General features: G+C 50.0%; 1 protein-coding gene across 1 annotated transcript in view; it reads right to left on the reverse strand.

Annotated features, from left to right (window-relative positions):
- COL22A1 (collagen type XXII alpha 1 chain) overlaps window positions 1–13,900 on the reverse strand; it is a 189,725-nt gene that overhangs the window by 125,162 nt on the left and 50,663 nt on the right. The window contains exons 13-18 of the mRNA XM_029923332.1: window positions 13,156–13,209; window positions 11,042–11,086; window positions 6,654–6,698; window positions 6,346–6,375; window positions 6,024–6,077; window positions 2,184–2,237 (exon numbers count right to left, since the gene is read on the reverse strand). Of these exons, the coding sequence (XP_029779192.1) occupies window positions 2,184–2,237; window positions 6,024–6,077; window positions 6,346–6,375; window positions 6,654–6,698; window positions 11,042–11,086; window positions 13,156–13,209 (282 nt within the window). The remainder of the gene's footprint in view (window positions 1–2,183; window positions 2,238–6,023; window positions 6,078–6,345; window positions 6,376–6,653; window positions 6,699–11,041; window positions 11,087–13,155; window positions 13,210–13,900) is intronic.

The following is a 13,900-nucleotide window of genomic DNA, read 5'->3' on the forward strand; positions in this document are numbered from 1 at the left end:
AGGCTTTAGAGACAGATGGTCCAAGGTGTGCATCATGGTGGTGTTAGATCAGAGGTGGCCCTTGCTCTGTGCAAAGGGGGATGAGAGACACATCCCTAGGCCTGCTGGGGGCTGGCATGTGGAGCCCAAAATCTCCACCCTGGTTCCAGCTCTGGGTCTTCTTGTTTCATCCCTCAAATCTCCACTCCCGATGCACGTATCCAAGTCCCAGGGCCCCTGGCGTGAGGGGGTCTCAGTGTCAAGGTTGGGGCAGGCCACGCCCCCAGTGCATGACTGGCTGGTTGGGTAAAAGGTGTTTCTGGGAATGACAAGAGCCATCCTGGGGAACACACAAACACCCCCGTTGGTGCCAAGAAATCACAGCCAAGGAAGTGTGGGCCTCAGCAAGCAAGTTCCAAGCAAGGGGTGTCCTCCCCGCCCCCCTTCTCTAGGAGAGTCAATTAGATAGAAATGTAGATTTAGAAAAACACACCTTTGTAGTCATGTTTGTGTCAAGAGCTCCACTCAACATCTAATTCTATGTTAGGAAAAGTATTGTTTGCATCAGGTCGAAATAAGGCTCACCTAAACATCAATTACATAATGTACAAAGATTGCTGCTTTCTCTTTAAAGGCTGTGCAGGACCATGAAGGGGGAGCAGGAGGCCTGGCAGTTGCCACATCTCACTGCCCTCCAAGGACGCAGCCCCCACCCGGGCACGCTTTCTCCCCAAACCAGACCGGTGGCGAGATGCCTTCCACTGTGACAGAGGAAATGCACCCAGAGAGGCTAGGTGACTTGAAGGGTCACACAGCTGCCCAGAAGCAGGGCCAACTTTAAACCCAGGGTGCATCCTGCTGCAAAGCCCAGGACCCTTGCGTTATCCAGAAGAGAAGCAACCTGGCTTTGACAGGGAAACTGAGGCCAAGGCTGGTGATGCTGAGGTTGGAACATCCAAGCCCCGAGTGGGATGAAGCCTTCCCACTGTCCCACTCAACCCAGCCTCCTTCAGGATGCCCTTCCATGTCTTAGCTAGCCTTCCAAACAAGTTCCTCTTAGAATGTTTAGGGTTCAAGATGGTTATAGGGTGCGGAGGTGTTTGAAAACCAAAGAAGGAAGTTCACTGGTGGGTAAGGACAGGTTGGAGTCTGCGGAGTCATAAAAGCAGGTCACCCAGTTTCAGAACGGAGGGTATAAAGCATGATCGGAGGGTGGGTCTGGCCTCCTTACACAGAGTGAATCCATAGCACGTCTGAAACACTGTCCACTTCGCTGAGCTGCAGAATCTCCGGGCTACAGAGCCCATAGATGGGGCTGGACAGCCTCTGCCAGATGCAGGGTTCCCATTCCCACCCGCCTGTCAGTGGTCACCTGGCCTCTGACCGAGCACCTGCAGGGCCAGCGAACACACCACCTCCAGGGGCTGTCACCTCATCCTCAGTAGCTGTGCCCCTTTGAAAGACTCTATGTGAACCAGTAAATGATGCTACAGAATTCAGCACTAGAAATCAACGAACATTGAGTCCCTGCTCTGTGCCAGGCACCCTGCTACAAACTGGGGACACAGAGGTGGGGGGGTCAATCTCAGTCACTGTAGGGACACCAAAGGGGACACCTAACCCCACTGTGCTTCTCCATCCCTCTTCTTTCAACCACAGGACACTGTGTCAGGAGCTGTGCTTACTGTGAACCAAACCCATAAACTATGTATAATCTGGGTAAGAAGACAGGTGCTTAATTAACTCAATTTAAGTGAAATGAAACACTCTGAGCTATTACAGTACTCAGGAACAATATGGAAGTTTAGACTAAAGTAGCTAATAGCCTATTGGCAGCTCTCTACTTTTCATCCCTATTTTTAATTCTTTCCTGGAGACTTAGCTCAAATATCACTTCTTCCGGGAAGCCCTGGGGGCCCTGCCTCTCCCTGTTCTCTGAGCACTGGGCTTCCTGGTGCTGGGGTTCTGCTCACACAAGGCTGGGGATTTCTATATCCGTGACTCACGGAAGACAACAGACTCGTCTCCATGGCCCCAGGACCCAACTCAAGGCTGAACTCATATGTGAACTAAGTCTAACCCTTCAATCTGCTCCCAACGGCCATTTTGAGCTCATGAGGCACCATGTTCTCTGTCTGAACTGCTGACATGAGGACCCCGGCATGGGTGAGCCAAGGATCAGAAAAGAAATACATGTTACTTACCCGGAGACCTTGCAAACCAGGAGGTCCATCCTTCCCTGTAGGACCCATCAGACCCTTCAGGAGGAGGAGAAAGGAAAACAAAAGAAAAGAAACAATGGTCAACACATAGTTCAATACCCCAGGTTATACGTGGCCTTTTCACTCTCATTGGGTAGGAACACCATCCTGTTTCAATAGGGGAAGCTGGGAGGTCAGAAGGGAAAAAAAGTCCTGTCCCTTCATTTCTATAACACTTTAAATGTTTATTTATTTTTGAGAGAGAGAGAGAGAGAGAGAGTGAGCGAGTGAGCAAGAGAGAGAGAGCAAGCATGAAAACAGGGGAGGGCCAGCGAGAGAGAGAAGGAGAAAGAATCCCAAGTAGGCTCTGCACTGTCAACATAGAGCCTGATGCTGGGCTTGATCTCACAAACCAAGAAATCACGACCTGAGCTGAGATCAGGAGTCAGACACTTAACCACCAAGCCACCCAGGTGTCCCAAATCTTTAACATTTTAAAACATGTGCACCTATCTGACCTAATGAAGTACGTTCAGCAGCCAAGCTAGAGGCAACGCCACCCACACTTTAAAGATGAACGCAGCAGGGGTCAAATGCCTTGCGTTTGAGTTTTGCATAATGCATGCAAGAAAGAAGGGGTCTGGAACCCAGGTGTCTTCAGCTGTGAGCTCAGTGTGCTTTCCCCTGCATGTTGCTGGCTCAGCAAGAAGTAGCTCGGGTTACGTGGCTTGGGTCCACAGCGATATGTCAAATATGGCAGTCTGGACAAACAAAGGAAACGGTCTAAGAAAGATCAGTTTCACCTGAGTTGGGAACACTGATACCAGAAGGGGTCATGCTGGCCTGATCATTCCAATCCTTCCCCCAAGACCCCTCCCCTGCCACATATCTGCTGCCTGACCTCAAACAAGTCACTTGGCATCCTTGAACCTCAGTTGACTCATCTCTGAAGCAAGGATGACATACCTATGCCCCGATTTATACGCACGTGATGGCACCCTGAGTGAGGCAGGCAGTGGCCGTGGGCAAACGAGGCCCTCGGCTCTGCGACCCCATCATCAATGTCCCAGGTGGATCCTGGCCAGAAGCCCTGCCCCCTCTGTACTTCCATGTCCCCAGGTCAACAACTGTTATCACACTGAGAGTGACTATTGCCACGTTTTGCACGACTGTGAAGTGACAGCACTGTATTTAGATTCAAGTTCTTTTTTCTTTCTTAATAACACCACGGAAATAAACACATGAATGGAAAGCCTGCAGAAACTACAGGTTTAAATCTCCTTTCCTCGAAAGGATTATCCTGCCTCGCTCAGGACACACGGTGAGGGAGGACTCTGCATAAGTGAGTTTTCCTTAAGCACGGACAAACACCTCGCATCTGATCCGTGCACTTGCCCTTCCTTATTACAGTCCGCTGGACATTGATAAAATGGCCAGAGCCTGTCTTGGCTCCGGGAAAGGGTGAAGGCTGCGCGCCTGTTGGACAGCCCCAGCATTTGGATGCAGAACACCCTGCACTATTTTCCATTTAGAGAAGGGATACATTTCCCTCTCTGGGACTGCTGAACACAAACTCAAAATTTTCCATTCTCCACAGAAGTCACCGAAGCCAGCTTCTCAGTTTGATTCAATCCAATGAATATTTAGGGAGTGACTGCTCTGCGGAAAGGCCCAGGGCCAGGTGCTGCTAGGGATTCAGACCAGACAGAAATGGCAACTGATAAGGGTGCTGGGCTTAATAAGGCTGCACATGAGCTCATGGAGCCCTCACAGCACATTCAGTGGATGAGGACGATGGTGGTGATGACTTCCAGGTACAGAATAAAGCAAGAGAGGATCAGAGAGGGTAAGTGACATCAGCAAAGACACAAAGCTCTTTGGTGGAAGAACTGGGACACCAGACCAGATGTGGCAGTTCAGTCCCACTCCTGTGAGCTCACACAGCAGTCAGGCCCCACTGAGCTCCTCCCGAAAACTGTCATTGGGCCATTCTTCTACAAGCATGCACTAAGTCCCCACTATCAGATAAATTGCAGATTTGGAGAGGGCAGAGACACTGGTCCTGACCTTCAGAACCTTCCAGTCCTGGTCTCTCCTCCCGGATCTCCCTTTCAACAAGCCTTGGGGCAGGCTGTTGTGGTTTTGAACTCCTTGAAAGAGAATTCCATCACCCACACTCCTTCCTGCACTGAGCCCCACTCTGTGGACAGCATCTAGCATGAGGGACAGCTTCAGAACCTCGAACAGCTCCCTCCGGGCTACCGGGTTGAGGCGCTCTGGCGTCTGAATGTGCTGAGGGTTCAGGTCTGTGTGTCCTTTTCCCACAGGACGGGCTGCAGGAGCAACACATGCAGGGAATCTCGTTAATCAGCTAGAGATTGCAAGTGCTTACTCCACAGTTATTTTTTCCTGTGTCCCTCATTAAACTATGAGATCAGCCCACGTGTTTTCATCCCTCTACCTCCAGCGTTAATATTTGGCTACAAATGTTTAGTTTCTTACTTCTGTCCCCTGCTTCATTAATCATAAGAAAATCTGCATAAAGGGGAGGATCCAGAAAGAGAGGTCAAGAAGGCTGTCTCACGGGTAATCAGAGCTAGGGACTTAATTTCTTACTCCTTAGTGGGGGACGTGAAGGAAATAATTCTCCTTTATACATTTCAGGGAAGCATCCCTGCATTGTGCACTCACAGATAAAAGAACATGGGATTGACAGACACATCTAGGTTCAAAGCTCATTTCTACTGTGACTGTGTACAATCCATTCAGTATCTCCATACCAAGGTCCTCATTAGCAAAACAAAAATAATACCTTCGCTCTTGCAGATTTAAACATGCATTTGTTTGCACATAAATATATATACTATAGACTTTCAGCATTTGCCAATTATAGATCTGGAAATCCAAACAGAGAGCACACCACATTACCCGTCTTTTCTACTGTTAAATCTCCCAACAGTTATCATAATCATGGGGAGCCCCGGAGACCAAGCCTTAGAGAAGTGACACAAGATATTCAAGGTTACAGAGAAAGAAGGTAGCTCTTCTGACCTGAACTTTTTGACATGAAATTGTTCTAATTGTACTGGAATTAAACAGCTGCTAGATTTCTTCCAGTTTTACCCCAACAAAACTGTACACATTTACCTAATGAAGAATGGGTCCTGATGGCTTCATATACATCTCATTTATGGACAATTCAAAATAACAGCAGTCTTATTTCCTTAGATAAAACACAATAATTTGAAAGGGGAAACAGGATGTTGCCAGGATGTGTCTCTTGATCTCAGGGTCATTGAGTTCCGTACCCACATTGGACACGGAGCCTCCTTTTTAGGGGCGCCTGGGTGGCTCAGTCAGTTAAGTGTCCGACTTTGGCTCAAGTCATGATCTCGCAGTTTGTGAGTTCAAGCCCCACATTGAGCTCTGTGCTGACAGCTCAGAGCCTGGGGCTGCTTCAGATTCTATGTCTCCCTCTCTCTCTCTGCCCCTCCCCCGCCCACAGACTATCTCTCAAAAAGGAACATTAAATAAATAAATAAATGAAACTTAAGCACCAGACTGCACACCAGAAACCTCACTTTTTGCCTGGGGTGGCAGTGCTGGGAAGTCAGGCTGTCTGGGCTTCAATTCTAGTTCCACCCTTGGTAACTGCCTGCTCTGTGGCTGGTGACGTCACTGTCAGGGCTCAACTTGCTCTTGTACAGGACGGCGCCACCACCACCTGTCACCTGAGCGGATGGGACCGGCTTCTGCAATACCAAAGAGCTAAGAGGTGGAAAACCATTGTGTTCCAGAACCAGATGTGTTCAGAGCAGACCGTGGGCTGAGAGGGTGACTCACCGGAGCTCCTGGTGGCCCAGGTGGGCCCTGGTGGCCTCGTGGTCCTGGAGCTCCCTGGTGACAGAAGCCAAACACGCATTAGCCACAGCTCCCCCGTCCTCACAACTCAGGACCCTTTGCTGACTCGGAGTCTGCATTCAGAATTCCAAAAAGGGACCCAGAGATACAGAGCAGGAATGTGCATTCCTGGTGGAAGATCAACTTGACCCATCTCTGGAAGGCCCATCTGAGTTCAACAGGCAGCTTCGACCCCAGGGCAGTGGCCTTTCTATCCCTGCTCCTGCCCAGAACCCCACAGGGGGAGGACCCGCGTTCCCCTTACCTGCTCACCCTTCAGGCCCTCTCTCTGCACCTGTGGGACAGACCATGTGTCAGCAAAGATGGTGGTCCTTCCTCACTGATCGTCCCCTCAGCTCTGTGAACGGGATTCACACAGCCTGCCGCAATGCAGCAAATTCCGACCTTTCTGTGATTTGGTCCCACTTTTAGGGTTCAAAGCAAGTCTTGTATTCAGCTCACGGGGTCAGAAAAGCTCTTGCTCATTCTTAGAGGTGAGGACCTTTCCACACCCCTAGTTCCATGAGCACATGAGTCTGGGACTCCCACCACTTGGAACGGTTGCCCACTTACCACAGAGCCCGGCACCCCAGGAGGTCCTGCAGGCCCCACGTCACCCTGCGCAGAAATGACACAGATGTCACTGCTGTACTTACTGCCACCTTCCCGGTCTCCGTCCGCCTTCGGGGCCCTTGTCACCCACACAAGTCCGTGGGACCACCGCATCCTCTGAGCTCCAGCTCAGGCTCCCGCCATGCTGGGCCTCCCCCCTCCTCCTCACAGATTTTCTCACGTCTTCTGCATCTAATTCTTATCTTTGTATCAAGATCACAGGAACTTGATTTTCTCTTCTCTGTGCATCCAGCCAGGGCCTAGATGTGGCTGGTGTTTTCACAGACACTTCCAGCCCTGGGTCCGCTATTCAGTGAGCACCTGCACCAGGCGCCACTGAGGACGGAGCCAGGGCGGTGAGGACACCTGATGGCACGTTCTCGGCTCCAAGTCCCCGGTCCAGCACGGGTCAGCCTCCCGTGTTTACCAAAGAAGTAACACAGCTGCTGTGATCACTCTCATCTGTTTTCACTAGGCCATCGTGCACAGAAGACTCATTCTGTGTCCCCTCCCGCAGCACCTCGGGGTCACCTGGCCTGTGACGGCGGTGGCTGCGCCAGGTTTCCAGGGTGTGAGCGACAGCTTGGTTCTACGTAGAGCCTACTTGTTGGCTGTGGCAATAGAATCATCTTTGCTGCTGTTACTCTAGTGCCCCGTAGCTAAACAGGACACGACTCACAACCAGTGTCCCTGCACACAGTGTGGGGACACAATGTCTCATGTCCCCTGAGGCTAGCTCAGGGAGCAGGGGGAAGCATGAACAAAGTGCTGCAGAGCAGGTTGGCCAAGAGTGCATGAGTTGCTGGATAAACATCTCTTAAACCCCAACGCTGAGGAGTTGGAACGAGGGACTCCAGCCTCGTGCCTGGTCCCGCACGGCCCCCCTATACGGACAGGGCGTGTTTTCTCTGACACTGACCCTGACACAGCCACAAGTCCACTGTCCCCATGCACTGCCCAAGACTTGGAAGTGTATCTCTGTTTACACAGCATCAGGCATTTTTCTAAGATCCCAACTAAATGTTCTTTTCATAGACTATTTTTTTGGAGGGTTTTGGCCACACAGCAAAACTGAGAGTTAATGAGCATCAGTCAACCTTTCTTGCTGCACCTTGCATTTGCTTTGCACTCACAACCTTTCTTGCTGCACCTTGCATTGCTTTGAACTCACAGGTTCTGCCTCAGAAATACCTCTCGATGCTGGTTTTTCCTCTCCAGGGCACTACCACACCCCTCCCCCACATGCGTGCACATGCACTCACACACTGCAGTTTTTTAACGCATTCTAGATCCTTTCCAGATGTTTCCATGACATGTGCACATGACAACTTCCATGCTCTTAGAGTCCGGCTCACACACCTCCATTTCTCCATGAATGAACGTCCTCCGACCCCCATCCCCATCAGGGTTATTTTTCCCCAGGCTCCCACAAATGTTATGAATATTTTGGTAATATCATTGTTTGAAGACATTCTGAGTTCTACTGTGAATTCTGTGTGGCTATCTTATATATATGTACATAGACACACATAGAAATGAGAGACCATTAGATACATGTGGCTGAATAATGAATCTTCTAGGTTCATAACTTTGTCCCATTTCTCTCATTTCCACTATGCATCAGCCTCACCACCACATTTGCTTTTGTGGTATTTATTGTTGTATTTATCACCATCATTATTACACTACAGAGAGCGTATTTCCAATGGCAGTTATGAAATTAATGGGTACATGCTTTCTCATTTGCTCAGGTAATTTCACAGACTCAGAGAGCCAGCGTCCTGACATATTAAATCACTATTAAGGAAAACTACGATCCAGTAGCTCATCCTTAATAATCGTGTGTATGTAGCTCATAGACACCGGAGCCTTTCCGTCTGCCTGGTCATCTTCTAAGGACTTGGATTAAATCTCTTCCCTTCTGATACTTGATGCCATCTTAGGGGTGGGGATGCTTAGGAACCTGTTCAAGGTCAGAAAGCTAATAAGTAATAGAACCAACAGTCTGGCTGTGGATCATTTCTTTGCATCACATAGGCGATGGTGTTTTTGCAATGGTCAGTTTAGCCACTGCGGTAGTCAGCCCCCCGGAGGCCCCCAGCAGCCCCCTGTGTGATGGCCTCCCACACAGTGCCAGCGCTAGGCTACGTGACCAGCAGCACGCAGCAGAAGGAACTCTGCGTGGCCTCCGAGATACAGTTATGACAATGATGGGAGCGTCCTCGGGGGCCCCATCACCCCGACCTCGGGTCACTACCACCCGCTCTAGGAAAGCAGCTTTCCCTGTTGTGGGCAGCCCTCGAGAGAGGCCATGTCATGAGGAAGCAGAGCCTCTGGCCAACAGCCATCGCGGCACCGAGGGTCTGACCATGTACAGGAGTGCGGAAGAGGATTCCTCGGCTGACCACACCCTGGCTAGAGGCCTGGACACAACCTCACGAAAGACCCTGGACCAGGACAGCCCAGCCATGCTGCCACTAGATCCTGGCCCTTGGAGCTGATGTGAGATCCCCTGATTGTTGCTCTATACTTCCAAGGTGCAGGAGGATTGTTACGCAGCGACAGACAATAAACAGAAGCATGGAGTCAGCCCAGTACGACTCAACACGGCATAAAGAGGGCATCCAGCCCCTGGGATCTGCGGTGCGTCACTGTGTGCGCAGGGAGACCTCTGGGCCTTGGTCCACGGCCACTGTGGGGTCTGAAACAAGACACTCTAATTTCCTGGGCCTCTGTTCTCTCATCTGTAGAGTCAAGAGGTATCAAAGCCCAGCTTTGGGGTTCCAATGGCTTTCTCAAATCATATAACATCTAAGATCTGTCTCGATGATGGTCTCTTAGAATGAGCTGTGAGGCATCCTGTCACCTGAGCGTCACTCGTTTCCTAGCTATTCCAGCGAATGACCCAAATACTGCCATGACCGTGACCTCGTCTTTGACCGTCCGCTGTATTCATCATAATAAGTGGTAACTCAGCTGTTTCCCAAACAGCAGGGGCCAAAACCCAAAAACATCGATAAACGAGGTGGAAGGTTGGTATTCCTCTCTCTCTCGCTCTCTCTCTCTCTCTCTCACACACACACACACACACACACACACACACACACACACAAGGGCACTAGCAGGAGTCACCTAGATCCAACCTCAAGGATCCTTCCCTCTTAGTGACTTGAAATAAATGACTTATTTTAGCATTTAGCATCCCCTGTCAAGGAACTGCAAGAATATATTAAAATCCTGATGCCAGGATAATATAACAATATAAATCTCAATGCTAAAAATACTTGAGAGAGAATAATTTAACTCCGTTAGAACTGAAGCCCAAGTGAGCAAGCTTGGAAGACATGGATTTTCTCCAGCCGCCATTCCTCAGGTGAGGCTTCTTTTAGCCTGTAGGTCTACTTACTTATTTATAATACATATCCTGCCTGCGTCTACAAAGAGGCAGAGCAGCCTTTCTCCGCGTTTCCTCAGCATTTGCTGGGATGCATGCACATCAGGCAGTGACCTTCCCCTGATCTCCACAGTGTGACCTGAGTGGATGTGACCTCCTTGGGCTGAATCTCAGTTTACCTGGATTCCTCCCACCTCCCTCTCTTCCCAGCTGTTCTCAAACCTGATGCCGGATGTCCTTCCTAAGGGCCTGTGGAAGTTTCTGGAACTCACGTTCTTTTCTTCTTCTTAGAACCCAGAATACACCACCCCTTCTTAGTCTTCCCTGCCACTCTGCATTCTTAGGAAGGTGATTGTGTTCCTGTACATTTTCACAGTGTTTCACAATCTGCCAAGACTTTTTACATGTTTTTTTCCCCACTGAGATGCAGAAATTCTAAGCAGCAAATTTACTGAGGGAAGCCTTGTTGAATGTTCTAAAGGAGATGGTCAGTATGATGAGGTGCAATCTTTATTTTGTTTATGAAAGATCTAGTACATTTTCAGAATTATTATTCTGGTAAAAAAAAAACCACATTTTTTAAAAATGTTGCAGAGAGGAGAGAAGGAGAGACGGAGGGAGAGGAGGAATCTGTCAGATTTTGTTCGGTATTAATTCACAGGCTGCCTTAGCCCAAAAAGCAATTTAAGTAGCATAATATTTTAATAATGTCTGGGTATTATGTAACAGGGATTTTTAAATGGATTTTTACTCCTCAAAGTAGAAAAGCAAAATTTAAGTAAAATAACCAGAAAGTTCTTGTGAGCTGAGTTCCTGAGGGCCAGCTCATCACCTCTGTCTGCGCTCGGCTCCCAGAACTCCAGCCTGGGCCCTGATTTGTTCAGGTGGCCGGGACTGTGCCCACCTGCCCAGAGCCCAGAGCCCGTCTCATCCCACGTCCCATAGCCAGGCTTACCTTCTCTCCCTGGGGCCCTGCCACACCGGGAGGGCCAGGTCGTCCCTGGAGAAGAGAAAGGGAGGGGAAGTGTCAGCGGCAGTAAGCCAGGAGGGAAGAGGTCAGGGCATGGCAGGAACATTCATCTGTGTGTTCCTCTCAGATACCACAGATCAGACTTCCTGGATGGGGCTTCCTGTTGGAAAGCCTCTTCTCAATGACCCCCCCGCAATGTCCCATCCCGTGTGGTCCCCTCGACTCAGCCACTACTGCGGTGTGTGGGACACCCCTTCCGAGAGGCAAGGACAGTTTCCTGAAGGATATGAAGACACATCAGAGAAATTCTAGGAGAGAGGAGGAAGGAGGCATCCATGAGCTGTGGGGTGTCATGGACTCTTGAGAAGATGCCGAGGACTAGGTAGGTCCCCAGGGCTGAGGGCAGAGGGAGAGGGCTCCCCGGACTCCGGGCCAGGACCGGTCAGTGCAGCAGGGAACACCAAGGCCCCGCATGGCCAGTGTAGGAGACCTGCAGACTAGCCCTCCTCTGCAGGATCCCCACGAGGAAGCCTTCAAGAGGGGCCCAGTGGAGAGTGGGGCAGGTAAAGCTCCCACCGGAGCCACGCCACCCCGGGGGCCCTCCTGTGAGTCTCCTCCTAAGAGGAGGAAGAATCTGGAAGGCAGCTGGAAAACCAACATTCATCCCGTGGACAAGGGGCTTTCCTAGGAGCTCACTCTCAAGGCAGAATTAGGGATGTGCTCAAAGATGTGTATGGGAGCTGCCTCGTTTCCTGTTTTCCTGTGAACAGCAGAGATGGGACCGGGCCGAGCGTGCCCTTGTACGAGGGGCCCCTCGGTGGGCCGGCCTCACTGCTGCCCCGCACCTTCGGTCTCTTCCCACCTGCTCTGCTGCTCATTATTTGGTTGCGATTCCCCTGCAGGAAGGGGGCTTTCCTTCTGGGTATTTCTAGTGCTACCTCAGCCCTGGCACAGACGCGGCACGCGATAAATAACTTTGAGCAGCAGAAGTGAATAAAGGAAGGCACATTCACACCGCAGATTAATAAATGGTCATTTGAGCCCAGTCCCTGGTGAATATTTAAGAAAACGGTGATACGTTTATGACATAATGTGAAGGGAAGGGCCAAGACATAAAAAGTATTGTTCCAATTTGCTAAGCGACAATAAATATAAAATCAAACGTTACTTGGGGGTGATGGGACAAACCATAAATGTAACGTATATTAATGTTAATATACTGAAATTAATACCTGACAGGGGATTTATGTGTCAAATTTAATTTACGTAATTGCTTTATCCCTACGCCAGTAATAAGAACATATTCATTGACGGATGCTGTTAGGTTACATTACACCAGGAACTATCTTCCCAATTGCCTTCAAGCAGTTGTATAGTTTTAGGTTTTATTTACAGTTTTAACCACTTAAGTATTTAAGTTTAGTTACTTTTTGGATAACACATGCCCACCATGGTTCAGAATTTATGTGCAAAAAAACTTCCTTCCGTTCCCTTCCGCCAGCAGTGAGGCCGTGAAAAGACGCAGGGTCTCAACTTCCTAAGCACCCTGCTTCCAGAGAGAGTGCACGTCTGCGTAAGTCATCGGTGTCATTTCCCACACCATTCTACACTTGCCCGTATTTTCCACTTAACAGAGTCTCTGTGGAACATCCCTATCGGTCTATTAGGAGTTTCGTTCGTTTCCACGGCTTCATATTTCCCCCGTAACTATGTGGTTACGGTTCAACTATAACCCCCTGGTTTGTTCAACTAGCTCCTCACTGAAGAGCCCCTGTGCTCTGGGGAGTCACTCTCACAGAAGAGCCAGCAGCGAACACATCACCTTGAACATGTGCCTGTTGTCCATGGCCTTTACTGTAATCGTCACGTGTACTAACAAGATTGGGGCCTCCTGAAAGGGGAGTGTTCTCTGGGATCCCAATACCCTGGTGCTGGGGGAGGCCTGTGTGGCCGGGAGCTCGAGGCTGGTCACCAGGCCTCCTGGAGCCGCCAGCCGACCCGGAGACCAAGGCAATCAGGCCCCACAGAGCTTTACACCAGGCCCCACTTGCTCCCGTCCTCCGACAAAGCCTAGGCCACCAGAACCAAGGCCCCCTTACCTGCTCTCCCGTCTCCCCATGCTTCCCAGGGAATCCATCCAGGCCTCGCTCCCCCTGGCAAGAGAGGGAAAATGAAGAAATGAAGAACCAATGGGCGTGCCTGTGGTCAGTGCCGAGATCAGGAAACACAAAGGTCTTCAGTGTCTTACTCTTCTAACCTTTACTCTCAACCCGGCATCTTTGGATACAAGACACACACACACACACACACACACACACACACCCCAAGCTAAAACATACATGCATTGGAGGTCAAAGGGCATAAGCCAAAGGTCAGAGCCCCCAGATCCCTATCTCTGCTTCACATTTCTTAAACCTGTGGCCAAGGGAAGGCCATGCAACCTTTTGGAACCACACAATCTCCTCATTTCCCGGGGTCAAAGTCATGGGCTTGTGGGGTTTGTAACACAGTTAATAAAATTGTGAGCATGTCTTTTCATCAGTCATTCATCCAGTGGATATGTATGAACATCCACCAAGTCCCCAGTGCCCGGAGTTAAAGGTGACTTGTTGGCTAACAGTAAGTGATCATTCACACATCCGTCCAACGTCCACCCGTCTGCTTGTGAGCAAAGCTGGGTCTGTCTTTCTTAGCTGTGTAATCTCAGGCAAGTCACTTCACCGCCGAGGTTGTTTCTGTGGACCGCGTGTCACAGGGATGAGGTTAATCCCTGGGGAGACACCGATGACTGAGGGGTGAGCGAACCTACTAAGGGGTGAGCGAACCGATCTAAACACCTGCTTA

This window comes from Suricata suricatta, chromosome 15, assembly GCF_006229205.1.
Source record: "Suricata suricatta isolate VVHF042 chromosome 15, meerkat_22Aug2017_6uvM2_HiC, whole genome shotgun sequence".
Taxonomy (NCBI): domain Eukaryota; kingdom Metazoa; phylum Chordata; class Mammalia; order Carnivora; family Herpestidae; genus Suricata; species Suricata suricatta.